The sequence below is a fragment of the Lissotriton helveticus genome, chromosome 1_2 (genome assembly GCF_964261635.1).
Source record: "Lissotriton helveticus chromosome 1_2, aLisHel1.1, whole genome shotgun sequence".
NCBI classification, from domain to species: domain Eukaryota; kingdom Metazoa; phylum Chordata; class Amphibia; order Caudata; family Salamandridae; genus Lissotriton; species Lissotriton helveticus.
Window position 1 is genome coordinate 250781087 of NC_136058.1, and position 26663 is coordinate 250807749.

A 26663-nucleotide genomic window follows, 5' to 3' on the forward strand; every position below is an offset into this window, starting at 1 on the left:
ACTCGGGGTGAAAATTGCAAAAAACACAGTTGATGGACAGAATGTAGAACAATGTCATACATTCACCCCAGTACAAGGATCTGGGCCTAAATCCATCGCTTTTTTGCACTCCACATCACCCTGGGTTAGACACTGGCTATATGCAAATCAGCTCTGACCCTGTGCCTCATGGGAACAGTCCAGTCCGAACTACCAAGCCATGTCTTTACCAGACCGGAATCAAGCATCCAAGGACCGGTTTCTGGCTATCAGCCTTCATCAGCCTGGATAGCTTGACTCCAGTGGTGTGGAGAGCCTGGGACTCACGTCTGAGCATACCCAGCCCACTCGGGGTGAAAATTGCAAAAAACACAGTTGATGGACAGAATGTAGAACAATGTCATACATTCACCCCAGTACAAGGATCTGGGCATAAATCCATCGCTTTTTTGCACTCCACACCACCCTGGGTTAGACACTGGCTATATGCAAATCAGCTCTGACCCTGTGCCTCATGGGAACAGTCCAGTCCGAACTACCAAGCCATGTCTTTACCAGACCGGAATCAAGCATCTAAGGACCGCTTTCTGGCTATCAGCCTTCATCAGCCTGGATAGCTTGACTCCAGTGGTGTGGAGAGCCTGGGACTCACGTCTGAGCATACCCAGCCCACTCAGGGTGAAAATTGCAAAACACACAGTTGATGGACAGAATGTAGAACAATGTCATACATTCACCCCAGTACAAGGATATGGGCCTAAATCCATTGTTTTTTTGCACTCCACACCACACTGGGTTAGACAGTGGCTATATGCAAATCAGCTCTGACCCTGTGCCTCATGGGAACAGTCCAGTCCGAACTACCAAGCCATGTCTTTCCCAGACTGGAATCAAGCATCCAAGGACCGGTTTCTGGTTATCAGCCTGCATCAGCCTGGATCGCTTGACTCCAGTGGTGTGGAGAGCCTGGGACTCACGTCTGAGCATACCCAGCCCACTCGGGGTGAAAATTGCAAAATACACAGTTGATGGACAGAATGTAGAACAATGTCATACATTCACCCCAGTACAAGGATCTGGGCCTAAATCCATCGTTTTTTTGCACTCCACACCACCCTGGGTTAGACACTGGCTATATGCAAATCAGCTCTGAGCCTGTGCCTCATGGGAACAGTCCAGTCCGAACTACCAAGCCGTGTCTTTCCCAGACCGGAATCAAGCATCCAAGGACCGGTTTCTGGCTATCAGCCTTCATCAGCCTGGATAGCTTGACTCCAGTGGTGTGGAGAGCCTAGGACTCACGTCTTAGCATACCCAGCCCACTCGGGGTGAAAATTGCGAAAAACACAGTTGATGAACAGAATAGAGAACAATGTCATACATTCACCCCAGTACAAGGATCTGGGCCTAAATCCATCTTTTTTTACACTCCACACCACCCTGGGTTAGACACTGGCTATATACAAATCAGCTCTGACCCTGTGCCTCATGGGAACAGTCCAGTCCGAACTACCAAGCCATGTCTTTCCCAGACCGGAATCAAGCATCCAAGGACCGGTTTCTGGCTATCAGCCTTCATCAGCCTGGATAGCTTGACTCCAGTGGTGTGGAGAGCCTGGGACACACGTCTGAGCATCCCCAGCACACTCGGGGTGAAAATTGCAAAAAACACAGTTGATGGACAGAATGTAGAACAATGTCATACATTCACCCCAGTTCAAGGATCTGGGCCTAAATCCATCGCTTTTTTGCACTCCACACCACCCTGGGTTAGATACTGGCTATATGCAAATCAGCTCTGACCCTGTGCCTCATGGGAACAGTCCAGTCCGAACTACCAAGCCATGTCTTTCCCAGACCGGAATCAAGCATCTAAGGACCGGTTTCTGGCTATCAGCCTTCATCAGCCTGGATAGTTTGACTCCAGTGGTGTGGAGAGCCTGGGACTCACGTCTGAGCATACCCAGCCCACTCAGGGTGAAAATTGCAAAAAACACAGTTGATGGACAGAATGTAGAACAATGTCATACATTCACCCCAGTACAAGGATCTGGGCCTAAATCCATCGTTTTGTAGTGTAGTTCCTATCTTCCCAATAGGCTCTGCGCATTGGAATAATACCTACAGCAGTAAAGGCATAGGCCAGACGTTAACTAGGTCTACTACTGTCGATACTAGACTTAAAGTTTTGGGTTTGCCAGCGTAGCTCAGAGTTCGCTAGAAACTTTCTCGAATGTTCAAGGAGGAATTAACTTCCCTGATTAGACAAGAAGGGATTTAGTTTCTGACAACCATAGAACATGACAACTTTGCTCTCCCCTAATCAAGAGTCAATCTCGAGAGTCGTGTGAACAAAAGGCAAATTATTTTACTCAGTCAGTACGTGCATTCTTAGTCTCATCAGAATGTAGAGAAAAGGAAGAGACGGGCGTGTTCAATAAAAGATGTTATTTATTGATCAGTCTCTTTTCTCATACAAGAGAAATGGATCGATATTATGGCAATACTTATAGTTAAGTAAAGTGCATACATTAAAAGCAATAGTATAAAATAATACTGTAAAAACATTGATATGGTTTCTAAGCCATAAGATGTTTAAAATGAATAAAATATATTTACATACACATATACATTTGACTAAACGTACTCAACTGGTGTTTCTAGATACGCCTACCCCGTGTACCTGACCTAAGTCTAATACGTGGGCGGGAATAGAAAGTTACAGTTTAAGTTAAGTTTGTTTTTGCCAAGTGAATAACTAAAGAATTCTCTGTGAGGGGTTATTCAGTTCTGTACCTGGAATTTAGGATGAATGAGGAATGGTATCTCTCTCTCTGGTCTCGATATTCCAGGCTGCCTGCGAGGGCTACCCGGAAACGCCGGTGCTGGATTCTCGGCAGGAGAAAGCAGCGCGTCTCTCAGCGCGTCAGGAAGGCGGGGCTGCTGCCAGCGGGGTCTGCTCTGCTCTTCGCTTCGGCAAGTATGGCTGCTCCGTCTCGTCACCACGCGTGTGTTTGCATATGGCAAGATCGGTAATATTTATACCTTTAAGGTGCCGAGATTGACGTAAGGATGGACATAGATACGTTAATAAAGATGTCATACGATTTGCTCGTTAGCACATTCTTTTACTAAAGTTCTCGGTGAAATCAAAACAATGGCCGCAGGGTTTTGCCAGGTTGTCATAGGTTTGATTTGTTATGAGAACTCCGTATGCCTTATCAGGGGCTGGAGGAATATCGCTTGTCTAATTAGATCGCAAGCGTTATGACCTAATCAGATAACACGTTCCTGTGCCGTAGTGTGACTGCGTCAGATAACGGTATCTGCATCATGGGGGTTTTCTGCCTCATGGGCTGACTGCTAGTTAACTTGTTGGTTTGTTTAACTAGAATAGGGTCAGGAATAGGGGGATCGATTCAGGACCTATAGGAATACATGACAGTTTTTTGCACTCCACACCACACTGGGTTAGACAGTGGCTATATGCAAATCAGCTCTGACCCTGTGCCTCATGGGAACAGTCCAGTCCGAACTACCAAGCTGTGTCTTTCCCAGACTGGAATCAAGCATCCAAGGACCGGTTTCTGGCTATCAGCCTTCATCAGCCTGGATCGCTTGACTCCAGTGGTGTGGAGAGCCTGGGACTCACCTCTGAGCATACCCAGCCCACTCGGGGTGAAAATTGCAAAAAACACAGTTGATGGACAGAATGTAGAACAATGTCATACATTCACCCCAGTCCAAGAATCTGGGCCTAAATCCATCGTTTTTTTGCACTCCACACCACCCTGGGTTAGACACTGGCTATATACAAATCAGCTCTGACCCTGTGCCTCATGGGAACAGTCCAGTCCGAACTACCAAGCCATGTCTTTCCCAGACCGGAATCAAGCATCCAAGGACCGGTTTCTGGCTATCAGCCTTCATCTGCCTGGATAGCTTGACTCCAGTGGTGAAGAGAGCCTGGACCTCACGTCTGAGCATACCCAGCCCACTCGGGGTGAAAATTGCAAAAAACACAGTTGATGGACAGAATGTAGAACAATGTCATACATTCACCCCAGTACAAGGATCTGGGCCTAAATCCATCGTTATTTTGCACTCCACACCACCCTGGGTTAGACACTGGCTATATGCAAATCAGCTCTGACCCTGTGCCTCATGGGAACAGTCCACTCCGAACTACCAAGCCATGTTTTTCCCAGACCGGAATCAAGCATCCAAGGACCGGTTTCTGGCTATCAGCCTTCATCAGCCTGGATAGCTTAACTCCAGTGGTGTGGAGAGCCTGGGACTCACGTCTGAGCATACCCAGCCCACTCGGGGTGAAAATTGCAAAAAACACAGTTGATGGACAGAATGTAGAACAATGTCATAAATTCACCCCAGTACACGGATCTAGGCCTAAATCCATCGTTTTTTTGCACTCCACACCACCCTGGATTAGACACTGGCTGTATGCAAATCAGCTCTGAACCTGTGCCTCATGGGAACAGTCCAGTCCGAACTACCAAGCTGTTTGAACTTGAGACAATTGTTTCTGTGAAAATGCCTGCTTTGTTTAGCACAGCTACCAAAGGTTAAATGAGATTGATTTAGAAATAGATTATGACTAATTAGAGAGCAATAATTAAGCAAAATACTTACTGCACTTTCAGACACTCCCCCTTTAATTAACACACTTGTTAATATTTAGGATATAGGGACTACTTTTTCTTTTCTGTTTTATGGTCAATTTTACTCATTTCTTAACTCCATTGTTTGTTTACTATAATGTTTGACAACATGAACCGAATGATGTTGAACTATTTAACTGAACGTGATTATGGACTTCAATTTCTTTAATTCTTTACTACATTGTTGTTGAATTGTGTAATCAGACATTGCACCTCACACAAGTTCGCCATGTCAATCAAGCCAAACTACCAAATATTAGGAAAGGATTAGTTCATTAAAGTCTGTTGTCCTGTGGATAGGAATGTGAGTCACTGGCTAGGCAGGTGAGTTCTCACACTGATAACGACAAATGAGGCCTTTCTTATGTAATGTTCATGTGCCCACATGTGTTGAATTTGTATTAGCATCACTGCTTTCTGTTAAAATTAGCAGGACTCGTCCTTGTCATTTATTAAAGGTAGAACATACCTGAGCCTAAATCCTGTTGGCTTTATACCACAGACGCCGCAGAAGCTGGAAGGCACCCGAATACTTCCAGCAATATCAGAGCCAAACCCCAGGATTGATCCACCTCCTGCCACCAGAGCTCCTTCCCCTCCTGAGGAGCCACCTGGAGTTTTTTGATGGTTCAGCGGATGTAAGGTTTGCCCAAAAATAAGGTTGCTGCAGTCATAGCTGTATTGGATAAAGAGAAATATTGTGAGTTTCAGAACCAAACGCTTTTCAAAAAAATATTTAAGCTACTTATATGAGATTCATCATAGCCATAGGCAGCAAAAATGCATTCATAGATAGGTAACAATTTCGAAAATGTGGCCAATAGTAAGGATGTTGATCTCCCTCAGAACGAATAATGTGTACCATGAGCTTTCTTTCAGTCTGAATCATTTCTCAGGTTATCAGTATTTATCAACACCACAGAAACAAAATCTATAAGAGATGAATATAATCACAAACAAAGAAGCAGGTAAATAATTAACAGATATGTTTTCTCATACAGTGCCTGTTAAAAGTTTCAGGTCAGCTAAAGCTTCTCTCTTCAATCAATCAACAATCAATCAATCAGTAGATTTGTAGAGCACTACTTGTCATCCGTAAGGGTATCCAAGCACTGATCCAGTCTTAGCAGTTTGAGATACATGGCAATTAATCGCGTCACCAATGAAATAAATGGTGTGAAGTATGGACTGGGTCTCAATGATTAATTTCCAATCCTTCGAAGGTTTGGACAAAATATTCTGTCACACATTTGTAACTGATCATTCAGCTTATATATTGTGTATCTGTTTGATACCATTAACCTCATGGTATCATTACGCTATAGCACCGTCGGTGGGATTCTATGCTTCCAGTGACACACAGCGCTGCTAACTATAAGCTGGACCCAGACAGCATTTCTTGAGATGGTACATTTCCTCTCTGTTTTACGAATCATGTAACAGTCTGAGGGTCATATGATCAAGAAAGGGCGATACATTATCGCCGCTTTTATCGGCAGGAAACTGTGGCTAAAGCGGCAATAATTGGCTTGATAATATGCCCTTGTGAATTCCCATAGAAGCCCAGGTTCACACCAGAACCTGGGCTTCTATGGGAATTAACAAGGGCTTATTATCAAGCCAAATATCGCCACTTTAGCTGCAGTTTCCTACCGAAAAAAGCGGCGATAATGTATCGCCCTTTCTTGATAGTATGGCCCCAAGTTCCATTGGTTGCCCACAGCACTACAGAGGCAATGCTGCAATTGAAGATAACAAAAATTATTTGGAGGCTGCTTAAATTCCTCACACAACTCCTAAAAGTATTTAAAGGGTGTTATTGAGAACTTATTTGGTTGTTAGTCCCTTCTGAATCCAATATGGCCGGTACAGGCGTTGACTTGTGAGACAACCTGCAGCATTGCTCCAGCAAAAACTGGCACGTGTAGAAAGCTGTTCTGTTTGAGAGATGTTTGTGTTGCTATTTACCTCTGCCTCAATCCTATCAGGATGGGGGTGTACTTTCCTCCTGGTCAGAAATAGCTCATAGATATCACTTGTGGTCCCTTTGCGCTGCTCTAAAGGTGGTTCTGGATGATTATCTGACCAGGAAATTCCATGTCAGGGGTGGGAAGAAGTATGCCAGCTTGCACTAAGTAGAGAGCTATGTAGTATAGTTCCATGTTTGGAAGATGTAATCCCACTGAAGCAATTGTTTCATGTAGTTTGGACATAGCTAACCTTTGAGTAAACTTTTGACATATGAAGAAATTGATAAGAGTGTCTATTTTCCTGAGTTGGGCACGTGGTATGGGAATCAGCATTGGAATTTGCTCCATTTTGCAAAGTGTCTGTGCATTTGGCCCATAAGCATTGTTGTGTTATCTTTCATCATCAATGTAAATTGTTGCTGATCAGTATCTCCACGTATTTCAATTAATTAAGAAGCCATCAGAATAGGTATGGATTGAGTGAGCATGCTGTAGTGTGGAATGAACAAAGCGATACCAAAGGGGATGATGGACGGAGCATTTGAGAAAATCAAACATTTAACCCCAGTCAACTGATCTGGGTTTAATCCATAATCATTCTTTTGCTCACTCCACCACCCCAGCTCAGACATGGGCATCTGCAAATCAGTCTGACCCTGTGCCTCATGGGAACAGTCCAGCCCGAACTGCCAAGCCATGTCTTCCCTGGACCGGAAACAAGCATCCTGGGACCGGTTTCGGGTTCATAACCCTCATCAGCCAGGCTATCTTGAATCCAGTGGCAAAGTGAGCAAGGGACCCACGTCTAGGCATACCCTGCCAACTTAGAGCGACCAAAGCGATACCAAAGGGGATGATGGACGGGGTGTTTGAGCAAATTAAACACTCACCCCCAGTCAACTGATCTGGGTTTAATCCGTCATCATTCTTTAGCTCACTCCACCACCCCAGTCCAGGCATGGCCATATGGAAATCAGTCTGACCCTGTGCCTCAAGGGAACAGTCCAGCCCGAACTGCCAAGCCATGTCTTCCCTGGACTGAAAACAAGCATCCGGGGACCGGTTTTGGGTTCATAACCCTCATCAGCCAGGCTATCTTGAATCCAGTGGCAAAGTGAGCAAGGGACCCACGTCTGGGCATACCCTTCCAACTTAAGGTGAACAAAGCAATACCAAAGGGGATGATGAGCAGAGCGTTTGCGCAAACCAAACACTCACCCCCAGTCAACTGACCTGGGTTTAATCCATCATCATTCTTTAGCTCATTCCACCACCCCAGTTCAGACATGGCCATATGTAAATCCGTCGGACCATGTGTCTCATCGAAACAGTCCATGTCGTCCCTGGACCGGAAACAAGCATCCTGGGACCGGTTTCGGGTTCATAACCCTCATCAGCCAGGCTATCTTGAATCCAGTGGCAAAGTGAGCAAGGGACCCACGTCTGGGGATACCCTGCCAACTTAGGGCAAACAAGGCTATACCAAAGGGGATGATGGACGGAGCGTTTGAGAAAATCAAACACTCACCCCCAGTCAACGGATCTGGGATTATTCCATCATCATTCTTTAGCTCACTCCACCACCCCATTTCAGACATGGCCATATGCAAATCAGTCTGACTCTGTGCCTCAAGGGAACAGTCCAGCCCGAACTGCCAAGCCATGTCTTCCCTGGACCGAAAACAAGCATCCTGGGACCGGTTTCTGGTTCATAACCCTCATCAGCCAGGCTATCTTGAATCCAGTGGCAAAGTGAGCAAGGGACCCACGTCTGGGCATACCCTTCCAACTTAAGGTGAACAAAGCGATACCAAAGGGGATGATGGACGGAGTGTTTGAGCACATCGAACACTCACCCCCAGTCAACTGATCTGGGTTTAATCCATCATCATTCTTTAGCTCACTCCACCACCCCAGTTCAGACATGGCCATATGCAAATCCATCGGACCATGTGCCTCATCGAAGCAGTCCATATCTTTCCTGGACTGGAAACAAGCATCCTGGGACTGGTTTTGGGTTCATAACCCTCATCAGCCAGGCTATCTTGAATCCAGTGGCAAAGTGAGCAAGGGACTCACGTCTGGGCATACCCTGCCAACTTAGGGCAAACAAAGCTATACCAAAGGGATGATGGACGGAGCATTTCAGCAAATCAAACACTCACCCCCAGTCAACTGATCTGGGGTTAATCCATCATCATTCTTTAGCTCACTCCACCACCCCATTTCAGACATGGCCATATGCAAATCAGTCTGACCCTGTGCTTTATGGGAACAGTCCAGCCCGAACTGCCAAGCCATGTCTACCATGGATCGGAAACAAGCATCCTGGGTCCGGTTTTGGGTTCATAACCCTCGTAAGCCAGGCTATCTTGAATCCAGTGGCAAAGTGAGCAAGGTATCGATGACCTGCCAACTTAGGGCGAACAAAGCGATACGAAGGGGATGATGGACGGAGCGTTTGAGCAAACCAAACATTCACCCCCACTAAACTGATCTGGGTTTAATCCATCATCATTCTTTGGCTCACTCCACCACCCCAGTTCAGACATGGCCATATGCAATCAGTCGGACCATGTGCCTCATCGGAACAGTCCAGCCCGAACTGCAAAGCCATGTCTTTCCTGGAACAGAAACAAGCATCCTGGGACCAATTTCGGGTTCATACCCCTCATCAGCCAGGCTATCTTAAATCCAGTGGCAAAGAGAGCAAGGGACCCACGTCTGGGCATACCCTGCCAACTTAGGGCGAACAAAGCGATATCAAAGGGGATGATGGACGGAGCGTTTTACACTCACCCCCAGTCAATTGCTCTGGGTTTAATCCATCATCATTCTTTAGCTCACTCCACCACCCCATTTCAGACATGGCCATATGCAAATCAGTCTGACTCTGTGCCTCATGGGAACAGTCCAGCCCGAACTGCCTAGCCATGTCTTCCCTGGACCGGAAACAAGCATCCTGGGTCCGGTTTTGGGTTCATAACCCTTATCAGCTGGTGTAAGTGTTGACTCCCAAATGCTATCTCCATGGCCCTGGAACCTTTGCTGTGTCAAAATGTACTCCTACTAACATATCCTGAAACCTGGGACGTAGAGACTTTTTTAAATTTTTTCCCTAAGAACATACAGGGGACCAGGACCATCCTGTCAAGGATATCAAACAAAAGTGCACTGATTCTGGGCCAAAGATCCCCATAGCTCAGCTACGCTTTTCTCCGCATTACCAAATTTGAGTCAGCTGGTTCTTGCAGAGAAGGTATACGGTCTCAGAGAGCCCTCTTCAGTGAGCCCCTGCAGCCTACCGCAAGAAGAATCTGAGCAACTAAAAAGTTTGTTACCTGGAGACTGTACACACCTCAGTCCTAGAGGCTGAGGCCAGCTTAGCACCTGAGGGTGATATGGCACTGGTGGAAGCCTGTGCTGCCATAGTTCAACTGAATTCCCCCTGGCTCCAATGGTATCCCAGAAGAATTTTATAACTGCTATCTGGGGCTGGTGGGACCCAACCTCTTGAATGCGTTTCTAGAAACCTACAAGTAGGACGTGCTCCCCCTCGGACTTAGATGGGCCATTATAGTGGGCATTCAAAAGCAGGGCAGGCCTGAGGAGTTCTGTGCTTCGTTTCGGCCAATTTCTTTGCTTAACATTGAGGTTAAAATCATGGCCACTACACTAGCCACTAGCCTTCTGCAAGTCCTCCTGCCCTTTATTCACGGGTCTCAACTGGGCTCTATGCCTAGTAGGTCGACACAATACAACTTTCGACAAACACACGATTGGATGAATCAAATTAAAGATCGGCTACCCATGTCTTTCTTGCACTTGACACTGAAAATGGGTTTGATGTCAGTGGTTTGGCCCTTTCTTGAATGCACTCTGGTCGAATTTGGGTTTGATCCCCACAATAGGAAATGTGTCTTTACTATATCAGGCTCCCATGGCGACAATCAGGGTAAACGGAGTGGTGTCTTTAGAGTTTCTTATTGGTAGAGGCACAAGACAAGGCTGCACTTTGCCCTCTGTCCTCTTTGCCCTCATCGTAGAGTCCCTGGCCTGTGAGGTCTGTGAATACTCAGGCATTCATGGGTTCAAGAAAGCGGGAGAATCTGCTGTGGTAGAGACAATTTCTTCTGAAGATATCCTTCTTTATATCACTGACCCTTCACTGTCCTTCCGTTTGACCTTTAAATTATTCAAAGAGTGTGGGAGTTACTCCCGTTATAGTGTTAATTGGAACAAATCAGCGCTTTTTCTCCCACAAAGCGAGATGGAACTACCATCATTCACTCGACGCACGGCGCACACTACCCTAGTGTTTAAAAAATTGGGCAACTTCATGACATTAGGAAGGGACCGCTGCTTTGGACGTAACTTTGGGAGGGTAATGCGAGCATGTCAGGAAGAAATGGAATGATGGAGAGGGCTACCCCTCGCACTGATGAGGAAAGCAACCGTGTTCAAGATGATCTCCCTTCCCAAACTTTTTTATGTCCTGTACAATACCACCTCTCGAATCTCCCCTGAGACCATCCAAATAATTGAGAGAGACATGCGGACTTTGCTGTGAGATAGCTCTTAAGACATTATACCGCAACCAATATAATGGCGGGCTAGCTCTGTCAGACATAAGGGCCTATTACTGGGCCGCCCACCTCATTAACATAAAAGACTAGTTATTTGCCCTTTGGATCATTCAACCTTCAGGCTGGAGCGGCCAAATGGGGGGATTGGTCTTGTCTACAGTACCGTTATAGGGGGGAGGAAACTGAGCGACTCTCCCAGCTACACAGGAGACGCTAACGTGCTGGAGCCAAGCAGTTAGTACAATAGGGTGGTAAAGTCAACCCACCTGAGATACGCCTCTGTGGTAGAGTATTTGGTTACTGAAAATAAGGAAACTATAGGGATTTGAGGCCTAGCACCGGATAAAGGTCTCAAAGGTCGGGGATGACATCATGCTGTTCTCCTCACTCCAACAAGAATACGGGATGAACCCCAAATAATTTCTAAAATACACGCAACTATAACAAACATGGAGGGCTGAGGCGCTCCATGGAGAGGGTATTCTGGAATATTTCCCCCTAGAAGGACGACTCTTGACTGAGGAGCTAGGGAAGAGCAATTTCCCTCCCATACACAACGCTTAATAATAACATGCAAGATACCTTGTACAATCTGCAAAGTTAATAGGAGAATGCGCTGGGAGTAATGAAGAATAAAGACTAGGAAGCAGCTCTGATGCACCCAACCCAGGAGAAGCAGCAATCAAGGCCCAACTTGGCTTAATTTACTTTAAAATATTACACACAGTATATCATGATAGACGTCGTTTTCAGGCCGCCCTGGGAAGGGAGAAGACCACACACAGCTTAAGATGTCAAGGAGAGGATGGCTCCTTCCTTCATGCGATCTTGATGTGTTCCCAAATCCAACAGTACTAAGCTAACATTACGGGAAACTTAGCAGAGTCCTCTCAGTCCAGCTCCCAATGCACCCCAAATTCCTTAACAACATTGATCTGCCAAAAGCCCAGTTTCTCCTCTGCATCCTCAGCCTCATAGCAGCTAACAGAGACATAGCTTACTACTGGGGGATCACAGGAAGGCCCCACTATGCTCGAATGGAAAGGGGGCATAGGCATTGATATGGTGGCTTAAAAAGTCAAACACACTAGTAGCGGCTGTCCCCTAAAATGTTGTAACCTGGATACAATACTACTCTTTGAACCTCATGGACCACAGTGGGGGGAAGTACAGGCTATGAATGGAGATTGAGAGGGGTGTCACTCTAAGTTAAATTGCTGCCTATATTAGGAGGTATTTTTTGTCATGGTCTGGGTGTAGGCTGATTGATATCCCGGGAGGGATTGCTGGTATTTAAACCCAGACTAGTTGAACGATGTATTCATCAGCTTTTTTTGCATTGCAAGTTAGCAGTATAATTTCTTTGCTTAGATCTGGGATACCAGTCCGAACAAGCATAACTAAGGACTCCACAAATTATGTCTAACTATCTGGATGGATATCAGATCAGAGACCATGAAAATCACTGGAACGAAGGACATGCTAAAAACATATAAAGGAAGTTGCATATCTAGGGCAGTTGGGGGTGACTTCAAGATTAGATGCTATGGAATACTTTTGGTTGTAAATAAGTATGGTGTAAGCAAATAAAATGAAAATACAATGACCTGTAGACTTTCTTTTTTTTCAGTGTAATTTTTCTCCCAGATCTCTGTTTTTTCTCCTTATGCGCCTTCAAATCCGATGTAATGGTACAAGGATGTCACTAGACTTCTAAAACAATGCATGTAAATCTTCATCAGTCTCCTCTGTGGACAGCTCTTATATTTCACTGGAATGTGGGTAAAATAATTCATTAACCTACTTAGGAGCACTATCTTAGACAATGATGATGTGAAGGAATCCTTCACGGAAGTGAAAATTTCTTTGGCATAGTTTGTGCTGCTTTCGATGTGTTCAGTCAGTGCTGAATGCTTTGTGGGTCTTATTTGCTGGTGGTAGATCTTGAGGGCTGATTAGTTGGTGATTTTCTCGGTTTCAATACGGGTCTGTCTCTATCTGTGTTCGAGTTGCTTGCAGTGGCATTGGGTGAGCCGTAGTTCTTCTATGCACCATCTTCCTTGCAGACTGGTACTGGTGGTGGAAGTTGTCTTGACGAGCGATGTCATGGTGTCAGCACGGAAGGTGATCAAGGTGACACATTTGGAAATGGATGGAGCAAGGTTGTCTTAGTGTTGTGGTTCTTGGGCTAGAAGCTATGTGGTTCATATTTATTCTGGGATCCTATTCCAGTTTTGTTGGGTGGTTTTGGACCGTGCTGATGGAAGATGAGTAGGTCAAAATGGAAGAGGCTGTCACCGTTACGGGTGAAGAGTGTTGGCTTGTCCACCATGATGTCACTGAGATTGGTGAAGATGGGTTCTAGGATGTAGTATCCAGTGCCATGGGTGAGGTCCTTTACTCGTTGGGTGCAGCCGCGGCCCGTGCAGGTAAGAGCGGTGGGGCCGGGTGGGGGGCGATTTCAACAGATGAGGGTGAGGGAACATTTATTATTTATTTAATTTTCCCTCATGGTTGTCTGTCAAATACCCCCCCAACACGGTCCGACTGCTCTTACCTCGATGAGCCATGGCTGGTTGGGTGAGCTTGAAGGTGTTCAGGTCCTCTGGGAGGTTGTTAGTGTTGAGGTTGGTTGGTGTACTCCTCCAGGTGGCAATTGAGGCTGGCGAGGAGGATGAAAATGCTGTAGTCAAGAGCCAAAGGAGCTATGAAGTCTGCAATGGTGTTGCCGAAGTTGGATAGTGGTCCTAGAGGCAGGTAGATGAGGGCACATCCCTAGGTGGAGCTGTTCCATGCTGTTGTCCGTGTTTGAGGATGTGGCGAATCAGAGGATATTCTCTTTGAAGATGATGGTTAGTCCTCCTTTGGGTCTGCATGCTGTAGTATGATCTTGTATCCAGGGGAGGGCTGCTGTGCAATTGAGGGGGCCGATGTAGGAATGAGGTAGGTTTCGGTCAGGTAGAGCAGGGCCAGCGAGAGGTTGCACAGGAGCTCTCAGACTTTAGTGATGTGTCAGACAAGCATGCAGATGTTGAGGAGGAACCAGGACAGGGAGGGCTGAGAGAGGGGGTGATATCATGTGTGTATTGGGAAGTGAGGGGGTGGAGGGTTATGGGTTGAGGGCAATGGGGAATGCAGGAGAAGTGGTAGGTGACTCAGGAGAACTCACCTTCGGAATTGGCTGTTGAGGCTTGGCTGATGTACTGGCAGGAATGACAGGGATTGGGGGCATTGAGGATTGTGTCAGAGTAGCGTCTGAGTGCAGTGGATGGATGGGAGACCCGGGGTCTTTGCGCTGCATTGTGTGGGGCGAGGGTGGGCACAAACAGGCTTGCCTTTGGCATTCCCACAGTGCATCCGTGCTGCATCCACCATTAAATAGGAGAGGGACAGAGAGTAGTTGGGGAAGTAGGCGGGCTGGAGCGAGCAATGAGAGCAGTGTGAAAGTAGGTGAGTGCTGCTTGGGGAAAAAGACAAGAGGCTGCAGAGGGGTAAGTGTGCAAAAGAATGTGCTGAAACTGGCAGGAAAATTAGGCAAAAGATGAGGGAAAGAACAGTTGAGAGATAGAGCAATAATGAGATTGCAAAGAGTGTGAGGAAACAAATGGGAAAATGGCAAAGAACTGAATGAGAATTTCAGATAGCAAGAGTGATATGAATAATGGACAAAGAGGAGAAAAACAAGCTGTGGTCACGAGACAAGAGAGGAAGTGAGGCTGCAAAGAGCGAAAGGAAAACGCAGACAATGATAATAAAAGAGCCAGATGAGAGAAAAGGGCTGAACAGCTGAGCAAGAGTAGGAGTGTAAATAGTGAGAGGAAACAAGTGGGCAGAGAGCAAAAATGAGAGGACAAAATGTCAAATAAGTAAAAAAGAGAGATCAGAATTAAGCAAAAGAAAGTACCAGGTGCAGGGGAGAGGCAGGAATGCGAAGCTGGGAACCTGAATACAGTGTCGGTGCTGGGGGAGCAAGTGGGGACGATACTTGCCTATAACTCATTATGGGAGTTCCTTACCAAGCAATTTCCTTCACAAAAAGCAAACCAAATGGTTTTGCCAAAGCTTGTTTATATTGGTGACTACGGGAGGAAGGTGCTGCTGCGTATCATATGTCTTGAATGACAGGCTTAGCAGCACTTTTACATTTAGTCATGTAAACAGTCCCCCTGGCTTGGTGGCAGACAAGTGGGTGCAATAAGCACATAATATCAAGTTCCCATAAATGAGCTGAGGGGAAGCCTTAAAGGCTCTGATGCAATAAGCCATCCCACTGTTTGTCAGAAGAGGCTAGTTGTCAGGCTACCAATAAGGAGATATGCTTCTTTTAATTTTGCTACAGTCTCACTGGGAACTACATTTGTTTTCTGGTGCCTACGTAGGGAGCTGGGGTCAGAGTATGAAAAACCTGGCATCAGATATTCTTAGAATCTGGCACCATTGTTATTTAGGGGTTCCTGTTCACATCTTGTAGGATTTTGTAGGAGTGTTTCTGAAGGGTATGCAGCTTAAATATTGACAGCAAAATATCGATGGGATACGATATCAAGGGCAAAATATTGGAGGAAAAATATGTGGTCCACAGGACCTACTGTGGATGCCCCTACTATATATGCTAGGCAGTGCAGGAATTCCGTTGCAACAATATGTTACTCTTTTAAAGAACTTTTTTGCATGTTGATAGAGTGTTATAGGTTTTTGCATCTGTCCCATATACTAGAGGTATGTAGTTAAGACTAAAATCTAAAATTAAGTAAAAAAATATTTTTTTTTAAATGTCTCGTAGTCTGGGGTTTTTATGTTTGTTCAAATGTATGAGGCAAAAAAGGCTCATTGGACAGAGGTGTTTATGCAGGAAACAGTCTCACTTTTGTGCATATACTGCAGTTGGTCCACGGAGTGCCACATCCTTATCAAAGGACCAGTTTACGTCTTAGGCCTTCACTGCAATGTAGTTTAGCATAATTTTTGACGCAAGGCAGTAACATAAGGGAATCGTAATGCCTGATCCAAAGCATAGGTTTCTCCCATCTGCTCTACCTATGTGCTATCCAGTTTCAAGGGCCCCCCCTGCATAGTGAACTTTTTCTCTTGATATCACCTGTCATCTTCTCTATCTCAGCCTCTAGCACATTACTCAAATTTGTTTGGAATAACGGGTTTCAGATTGCAGATAGGGTTAATAAAATGCAAAGTTTTTCTGATCAGGAGCCCCTCAAGTATGTCTTGCCCAGGGTCTCCACAGCCCTTAAGATGACACTGCACTCAACACAGGCAGAGTCTGAAGCATTTAGAGGCTCACGCTTTCATAATCTAACACACATGCAGAGCTCCAAAGGCCAGGGCTACATATGACGAGTCCTTCTAACATTTTGCCCTCTATCACTTAAATAGATCACTGGGAGTGTTACGTTAAGACTGTGTATGTCACAGTTTTGGGGTGACTGGTGTCTTAAGTAGTTGAATAGCTGGAGAGGTGCTACTTTACCACCTAAGACAGTAGAAAATGATTGCTTGCCACTTTCAACTTTAAAGTACTTGGCTGCTTTTTGCTGGAAATGCACCAGCATTTCTTCACCTATGTAAATTAAACAACAGAACATACCAGAATAACATATGCAAAGTAGTAACATATCACACTTAAAACATAGCAGAGCATGCCACTTCAAAACAAAACGCAAGACAACAGTTGTAGTACAACACAACAAAATCACATTTCAGGAATGCAGCTCAAAGACACAGTAAGACAAAAAAACAGAACACATCACTACCACAACATAATGACACACACCAAATGCACACAAACGTTCATGTCACACTTTACCACCCCCAGAATCCTATTTTTATAATACGGTGGTAAAAGATGGTTGGAGCGCAAGTCAAAAAAGTTTTGTAACGGCGCCTGTAAAGTCTCACATGCAAACTCTCAAATAAAATAAAACACGGAAAATCTCACACAAAAAAATTAATCTTAGGGGAGAGTCACACAGGGCGCGCGCTGCACCACAGAGATACTCGAAAAGGCGCAGTGCCTCTCACAGGTAAAAATCCCTTCAGAGAAAAACCCCAATATTGATCTACAAATCCCCAGCCATTTAAACCATTGGGATAGTCACTCTGGCAGGCTCTCTTTTCTCGTTATCTTCCTCTCGTTTTGTTACCCCCTCCGTCTTTTTTGCACTTCCAGCCACTGTATCGCTCTGTCTCTCTCCAAGTGTCTCCTTTTCTCTCGCTCATTTCTCTGTCTTTTAACTCACTGCCCCTGTCTCAATCTCTTTATTTATCTACCTATTTCTAACTCAATTTCTCTGTCTCTTCCTGATTCTCTCTCTTGCGCTTTACCAGTCTCTACCACAACCATCTTTCTCTCGGTCTCTTTTCTTTCTTGTTGCCCCTTAGTACATGATGGTCATTCTGTTTTTGGTTGCTTCTTTTTCAGAACAATTTGTACTGAGAGAATGCATATGAAACACGAGGGCCGATGTGACTGCAACCCATGACTTAGGTGTGTCACGGTTCCTCCGCGGATGAATACATCTTTTATGTCTACAGGCAAAACACAATGTGACTGCAACCCATGACTTAGATGTGAACCTGTGGATTCATAGTTCCTCCGCGGATGAATACATCTTTTATGTCTACAGGCGGAAGCGAGTGCAAGGGCAGCACGAGCGTCATTCCCACCACGTGTAACTGTCCTACAGCATGAAGGGGGAAGGAAGGGCCATGGAATGAGGTTACACGATGTGCAATGGAGAAACTCCTGCGAAAAGAACGAGGGACCTTCGCGCAAGAATTCACTGTCCACAACTTCTTAGTAAGCAAGAAAGGCCACTTTATTAAGACAGGTCTGAAACAAAACATCTTAACAACATATTTAATTTATTTATTTATGTATTTATTAAACCCAAATCTTTCAGCTCACTGAGCCACCTTACTAAGGAGTAAACCCCACCAAGTTAAACCTAACAAACCAAAGGCAACTCTTGTACTAACCCCTCCTTTCCTATACCTGCCCTTTGAGGATGGACCAACCCGCTCCAGGCTGCCCACCCCCCCACTAAAAACCCGCCTACAAAAAGGAAAAATTTCAAACTGTCTTAGCGTGGCAACCTACAAAATAAAAACAGTACCGAAAGCACTGCTAAAAAAAAAGGCTGGGTGGGACAAAAACCAAGCTCCACCGCCCGCCTCCCGTTGATCACGCACTTACGCTATCCCTGCGCTAGCCCTATTTATATCCTCTGACCCTAAATTAACCCTCACCTGCGTGGCCAGCCCTCTAGCGCGAACTCGCCCAGGGAGAGACCGGCTCGCGCACAGCTCTCTCTGGGTCCCTCCTTAATATACTTTAGCAGCAACAGAATAAAATGGTCGGCAGCACGCCGAGTTACATAATGACAAACAAAATGCAATCCGTTGAAGACAGGATAATGGGATAGAAGTCTCATCAACATATTGGCTCTTACTTAATCATGGACTGCGGAACGTTGGTCTTTACGAATGGAATCGCCCCTTGTTTCTTCAAAACCTGCACTAAAACACAGTCTTTCTCCACCGGAACGTCGATGAAGTGGACCATGCCACACGTGGAGGCGTGCCCCTGCGGGAGAAATAAATGTTGCAAACGTGATGCATGAAAAATGGCAAATCTGGTCAGTATCTCCATTAATTTAAAGGATTGAGATAAAAGAGTACCTCATGCTCTAACTGAATTGAATAGCAATCCGAGGCCTGCTGTCTAAACAACTGAGGGCCAGATGTACGACGGCCAAAATAGCGCCTCGCAAATTGCGCGTCTTTTGCTACGCGCAATATGCTAGGCGCCATTTTGGATGTACGACATTGTGTAACACACTGTCAGCGATTCCCAGTGGGGTCGCAAATAGAGGGGCTCATGAATATTAATCAGAGTCTCGTGCAATTTGCGACTCCTTCGGGAATTGGCAGGCTGTCCCAGGTATGGTGGACTGCGGGCTCAGCAGACCACCATGTCTGGGACTGCTTTTAAATAAAGCAGTTTTTTTATTTAAATGCGGCCCATTTTCCCTTAAAGGGAAGGAAAAATGGAGGATGCATTTAAAAAATAAAAAAAAACATATGTTTAATTTTTTATGGGCAGGAAGTTGTCCCTGGGACTACTGCCTGCCCGTAAAACATATTTTCCCCTGCGTTTGCAAAGGGGAAGGGATCACCTAGGGAACCCTTCCCTTTTGCGAGTTAATTACCACCCTCTTCAAGAGGGTGGTAATTTGTGAGTGTTTTGCACCCACAATTGCGCACACAACACATTCTTACATAGTGCTGCGCTCACTATTAGGAAGGGAACGCCCCTTCCTAATAGCGAGTTGCAAACCCTATTTTGCGAGTCGGCAAAACTTAGGACAAATTGGGTCAAAATAGTGTTTCTACATTCCCCGTGCTGTTTTTGCATGCGCAGACTGGTTTGCAAACCCGTTTGCGTATGCAAAAATGGTCAAACATCTGGCCCTTAATTCCAAAAGCAGGAAACCCAGATACTTATTACAAGCACTTGGTCAATACTAAAATAACAAGTATTTACAATGCAACGGTCTCGCCTATGCAAAAGTTAGAGCTATTGGCAATGTAAATGACAACATTGTCATATATGTGTTGGATTTGAGAACAGATAAATAAATGGCATTGTCATTTACAATGCCAATAGCTTAATCTCTCGCAAATGCGAGACCTATTGCATTTGCACCCCCACAAAGCCACACACACAGAGCCATACACACAGAGCCACACATACACAGACAGAGCCACACACACACACACACAGAGCCACACACACACACACACACACACAGCCACACACACACACACACACACACACACACAGAGCCACACACACAGAGAGGGCCACACACACAGAGCCACACACAGACAGAGCCACACACACACACACAGAGCCACACACACACAGACAGAGCCACACACACACACAGAGCCACACACACACAGACAGAGCCACACACACACAGACAGAGCCACAAACACACACAGAGCCACATCACACACAGAGCCCAACACACACACACACAGAGCCCAACACACACACACACACACACAGAGCCATACACACAGAGCCACACACACACACACAGAGCCACACACAAACACAACACACACAGAGCCACACACACACATACAGAGCCACACACACACACACAGAGCCACACACACAAACAGAGCCCAACACACAGAGCCACACACACCCTCACCCCGGGGAATCTCCTTATTTACAAATGGGTCATTCGAGGCCCCCACCAACTCCCAGAGCTCACCCGTTACTTCTCTCAGTCTAGGTCAGCCACACACCCATCTCTGCCCAGTAACGCCCCAGGGAACAGAGTCAAGAAAAAACAAGCACAAGCAGGGAACAGAAGCAAGAAAAAACGATCAGAACAGAGGCAAGAAAAAACGATCACAAGCAGGGAACAGAGGCAAGAAAAAACGATCACAAGCAGGGAACAGAGGCAGACCCAAAGGGGGGGGCAAAAAGCCCACTAGGAACCAGGGATATTTTTAAATGTAAATTTAGAGGTGAGGGATGCCTTGAATGGGCAGTGCAATGCACCACCCAACCCAGAAATAGGCACAGTCCGGTCTGATGGGGTAATAGCACCCGATCTGCCACCCTGGATAGGGCAGAAAGCCCACTAGGAACCAGGGATTACATATTTATGTAAATTTAGGGGTGGGGGCTGCCCAGAATGGGCATGCCAATACCCCCACAAAATAGCCACAGTCTGTTTCCCTTCCTGGGGGGGGGGCAGATGGGGCAATAGCCCCTGATCTGCCCCCACCAAGAGGCAGAAAGCCTACTAAGCACCAGGAGTAGTTTTTTTACCCTGAGTAGGGGCTGCCCAAAATGGGCATGCCAATGCGCCCATCCCACTCAAAAACAAATGGACAGTCCTTCAGCCCCCCAGAGGCTTATGAGGCACTAATCCCCAATCTGCCCCTCCAGGGGTAGAAAGCCCACTAGGAAGCCAGGGACCATTTTTTCGTACTTCAGAGGTGGGAGCTGCCCAGAATGGGGATGCCAAAGCCCCAACCACCAAAAAAATAAATAGCCTCAGTCTTTCTACCTGCACAGATGGGGCAATAGCCCCCGATCTGCCCCCCATCCTCAGGGTGACAGAAATCCCACTAAGCACCAGAGAGTATTTTTTTAGGCAGAGTAGAGTGGGGGCTGCCCAAAATAAGCATGCTAATGGCCCCACCCCACTCAAAAACAAAATGGGCACAGACCATTAGGCACCAGGGACCATTTTGTTAGTATACTAGGGGTGAGGACTACCCAAAATGGGAATTCCAATGCCCCATCCCAAAAATAGCCGTAGTCTTTCTGTCCCCCCACCCAAAGGGCGATGGGGGCAAAAGCCCCTGATATGCCCCCCTTGGGGGTAGATGGGCACTAGGCACCAGAGATATGTTTATGGGCATTTCAAGAAGCATTCCCTTGGCAAGGGTCAACCCCTTTGTTTATGCACACATTTTGGCTGTATCTTCCTCCGTTAGGGACATATCAGTGATTACTTTTAGGCACATCTACCCACAAGGGGGGCAGAAAACCACTATACACTAGCGAACATTTCTGTGTGTGTGTGTGAACTGGAGTTCGGTTGATGGTCTGTGTGTACTGACATTTGGCTGGCTGTGTGGGAACGTGCATGTTGCTGGCGGTGTGTGTGGACTAGCGCTTGGTTGGCAATGTGAGTGGGCTATTGTTTGGCTATCAGTCTGTGTGGATGGCACATGTCTGGTGGTGTGCGTAGACTGTTGCTTCGCTGGGGGTGTGCATGGACTGTCGCCTGGCTGGCAGTGTAATGGTGGTGTTCACGGAAGGCTCTTGGCTAATGGTGTGCATGGATGGCACTTGGTGGGTGGTGTGCATCGATGACATTTGGCTGGCAGTGTGCATGGATGGTGCTTGACTGGAAGTGTGCGTCGACAGTGCTTGGCTGGCGGTGTGCATGTGCAGCGCTTGGCTGGCGGTGTGCATGGACTGTCTCTTGGCTGGTGGTGTGCTGGCGCTGTGCGTGGCCAGTCGCCTGGCTGTGTGCTGATGGTGAGTGCGGGTGTTGCTTGGCTGGTGGTGTGCATGGATGACGCTTGGCTGGCGTGAGGCTTGCATGGATCCTCCAGAGATTTATAACCCAGAATCCCTTGCAAACCTCAAATTTAGATAAAAAGTCACACTTTCCTCATATTTCTGTATGGAAAAGTTGTGGGATCACCTCACCAGCATACATTCCCCACCACCCAGTGTTCCCCTCTGTCTCCTGATAAAAATGATACCTCACTTGTGTGGGTGCCCAAAGTAAAGAACCTCAAAAAGTATGAAATGGAAAACTGAGGGGGATCCAAAGTTTTTAGGCTGACTTTGTTTTGGGCACCAATACAAGTGAGGTACGCTGAGTGGTGGGAAATTTGTTCCCGTGTGGTGATCTCACAACCTTCCCACACAGAAATGTGAGGAAAATGTGACTGTTTACCTAAATGTGAAGTTTTCGGGGAATTGTGGATAAGAAAACTTTGGGGATCCATGCAAGCCACACATTTCTGGACTCCCCCCTTGGTGTCTAGTTTTCAGAAATGCCTGGGTTTGGAAGGTTTCCCTAGATGGCTACTGAGCCCGGAACCAAAAACGCAGGTGCCCCCTATCTATCAAAAAACAACCTGGTTTTGCAAAGGGGCAGCTGAACCCGAGACCAAAAACACAGGTTACCCCCTTGCGAAACCCGGTTTATTTGTGATAGCTAATTTAGATGTCTCCACAATATGTTTTGAGCCGTTTCCTGTTGCGGGCACTAGGCCCCACACAAGTGAGGTACCATTTTTATTGTGAAACTTGAGGGAATGCTGGGTGTGTGGAAGTTTGTAGCTCCCCACAGATTCCTGAACTTTCCATCACAGAAATGGGAGAATTTTTTATTTATTTTTACAAAATTTGAGATTTGCAGGAGATTTTGGGTAACAGAACCTGGTGAGAGCCACACAAGACACTCTATCCTGGATTCCCTTTGGTGTCTAGTTTTAAAAAATGTACAGGTTTGCTACGTTTCCCTAGGTGCCGGCTGAGCTAGGGCCCAAAATCCACAGTTAGTCACGTTGCAATAAAGGACCAGTTTTCAGTGGAAAAATGGGATGTGTCCACGTTGTGTTTTTTGCCATTTCCTGTCACGGACAATAGGCCTACCCACACAAGTGAGGAACCATTTTTATCGGGCGACTTAGTGGAATTCTGGATGGGTGGAAGTTTGAGGCTTTCTGCAGATTCCAGAACTTTCCATCACAGAAAGTTGAGGAAAATGTGTTTTTTAGACAAATGTTGAGGTTTGCATGGGATTCTGGGTGACAGAACTGGGTGAAAGTCACACAAGTCACCCCATCCTAGGTTACCATGGGTGTCTACTTTTAAAAAATGTACAGGTTTGCTGGGTTTCTCTGGGTGCCGGCTGAGCTAGGCGCAAAAACAACAATTGATGGACAGAATGCAGAACAATGTCATACATTCACCCCGGTACAGAGATCTGGGCCTAAATCCATCGTTTTTTTGCACTCCACACAACCCCAGTTCAGACATGGCCATATGCAAATCAGACTTGACCCTGTGCCTCATGGGAACAGTCCAGCCCGAACTGCCAAGCCATGTCTTTCCTGGACCGGAATCAAGCATCCTAGGACCTGTTTATGGCTATCAGCCGTCTTCAGCCAGGATAGCTTGACTCCAGTGGTGTGGAGAGCATGGGACTCACGTCTGAGCATTTTTATCGGGCGACTTAGTGGAATTCTGGATGGGTGGAAGTTTGAGGCTTTCTGCAGATTCCAGAACTTTCCATCACAGAAAGTTGAGGAAAATGTGTTTTTTAGACAAATGTTGAGGTTTGCATGGGATTCTGGGTGACAGAGCTGGGTGAAAGTCACACAAGTCACCCCATCCTAGGTTACCATGGGTGTCTACTTATAAAAAATGTACAGGTTTGCTGGGTTTCTCTGGGTGCCGGCTGAGCTAGGCGCAAAAACAACAATTGATGGACAGAATGCAGAACAATGTCATACATTCACCCCAGTACAGAGATCTGGGCCTAATTCCATCTTTTTTTGCACTCCACACCACCCCAGTTCAGACATGGCCAGATGCAAATCAGCCTTGACCCTGTGCCTCATGTGAACAGTCCAGCCCGAACTGCCAAGCCATGTCTTTCCTGGACCGGCATCAAGCATCCTAGTACCGGTTTCTGGCTATCAGCCGTCTTCAGCCAGGATAACTTGACTCCAGTGGTGTGGAGAGCATGGGACTCTTATCTGAGCATACCCATCCCACTCGGGGTGACAAATGCAAAAACAACAATTGATGGACAGAATGCAGAACAATGTCATACATTCACCCTAGTACAGAGATCTGGGCCTAAATCCATTGTTTTTTTGCACTCCACATCACCCCAGTTCAGACATGGCCATATGCAAATCAGCCTTGACCCTGTGCCTCATTGGAACAGTCCAGCCCGAACTGCCAAGCCATTTTTTTCCTGGAACGGAATTAAGCATCCTAGGACCGGTTTCTGGCTATCAGCCGTCTTCAGCCAGGATAGCTTGACTCCAGTGGTGTGGCTGAGCTAGGGCATAACATCCACAGCTAGGCACATTGCTAAAAAAAAGTGTCAGTGTCCGTGGAAAAATGTTATGTGTCCACGTTGCATTTTGGGCCATTTCCTGTTGCGGGCACTAGGCCTACCCACACAAGTGAGGTACCATTTGTATTGTGAGACTTAGGGGAATACAGACTAGTAGAACGAGTGTTATTATGTTTTGTCTTTCTTTGCATTTATAACTTCCAAATGTAAGACAGTGTCTAAAAAATAATTCATTTTGAAAAATGCCCTCTAATTCACATACTAATATGGGTATTCAGAAATGCACAAATAACCAGTGCTTCTAAACTCCATATCTTGCTCCCATTTCAGAAATACATACATTTCTGGGATACCTATTTTGCACTTTTTATATTTTACCAAATTAATTGCTTTATAGCCAATACACAATGAAAAACAATTGTAAGGTGCAGCTCAATTATTGGCTCTGGGTTTTAGGTGAACCTACAAGCCCTATGTATCCCCACAACTATAAGGTTCCCATGGGCGTAACAGTATATTGCTTTCACCAATCTTCCATAGTTAGAAGAAGTTAGAGGTGAAAATCTAGGCACAAATGGCTGCCTTTTCAACACAATTTCAATATATTTTTATCTTAACTGTTACTTCCTATTGGAAAACTTTGGAGGATGTACAAAATCACCCCTTGCTGAATTCAAAATTATTTCTACTTTTCAGAAATGTATAGCTTTTCAGGATCCATTATTGGTTCCAGACCCATTTCAATCATTAACTGAAAAGATGTTGAAAGCACAAAAAAACACAAAAAATAGGCTATGTCCCAGTAAACTGCCAAAACGATGTAGGAAATTTTGGTTTTATGACAAAGGTCTGCCTGTTCCTGAAAGCTGGGAGGATGGTGATTCTAGCACCCATTTGCAGGGAAAAAACAGATAATATTTTCTGCAGCACTTTTCCCCCCCCAAAACACATTGAGGAGTATTTTGGATAATTTCTCGGTCATCTCCAGGGGAATCCACAAACCCTGGGTACCTTTACAATCCTTAGGATATTTGAAAACCAGGACGCAAATTTGGGGTGGATACCTTATGTGGACAAAAAGGGATGGGGCCTATTGCGAATTACCTCAAATAGACAAAAAAGGCTTGGCACGTAGGCTGATGGGAGGCCTGGCAGCAGAGTGTTTAAGGTTTAAGGTTTGTTTATTGTACAGTTAATAAAAACTCACAATGTAAAAACATACAGATGTATAAAAGAAAAACCATGGTTACAATTAAAATATAAGAAGAGCGGATGGGCTTGCTCATTAAGATCATAAACGTGACGATATGTGTTGGTAAAGGCCATAAAAATTAAGGGAACAAAGTACTCCGAGGGACTCAGCTCAGCTTTGGCTTGGCTAGTGCTTTAGGTGAACCATGTGACTGTTTCATGAGTCTTCTAGCCACTATATCGAAGAATTTTGTTAGTCTACAGTTTAGCTGAGTCTCTTCAGGTTTAAAACACCGTATCACAGCCTGCCTGCAACTTGTTATGCCCTTCTGGTTCCATAGGACCCTAAGTAAGGATCGCCTTATGTCCATGAGGTTTGTACACATACAAATGATGTGAATAATGTCCTCTTTTCCTGATGAGCAGAGTCGGCAACAGTTTGCTGAGCTGTCCCTTTTCCAAGGTGCAAAATGAGGTAGTATAGGTATGATGCCAAGGCGCATGTTTAGAAACTTGTTTTTGTCTGTGTGAGGCCCATTTTAGGTATTCTTGTGGCTTCAGAGTGTTGTCATTTTTCAACACTGTCCATCCATG

General features: G+C 45.8%; 1 protein-coding gene across 1 annotated transcript in view; it reads right to left on the reverse strand.

Moving 5' to 3' along the window:
- The window catches only part of LOC144800484 (vitamin D3 hydroxylase-associated protein-like), a 257769-nt gene that overhangs the window by 135492 nt on the left and 95614 nt on the right, over positions 1 to 26663 (reverse strand). The window contains exons 4-5 of the mRNA XM_078671683.1: positions 18681 to 18814; positions 5128 to 5334 (exon numbers count right to left, since the gene is read on the reverse strand). Coding sequence (XP_078527809.1) covers positions 5128 to 5334; positions 18681 to 18814 — 341 coding nt within the window. The remainder of the gene's footprint in view (positions 1 to 5127; positions 5335 to 18680; positions 18815 to 26663) is intronic.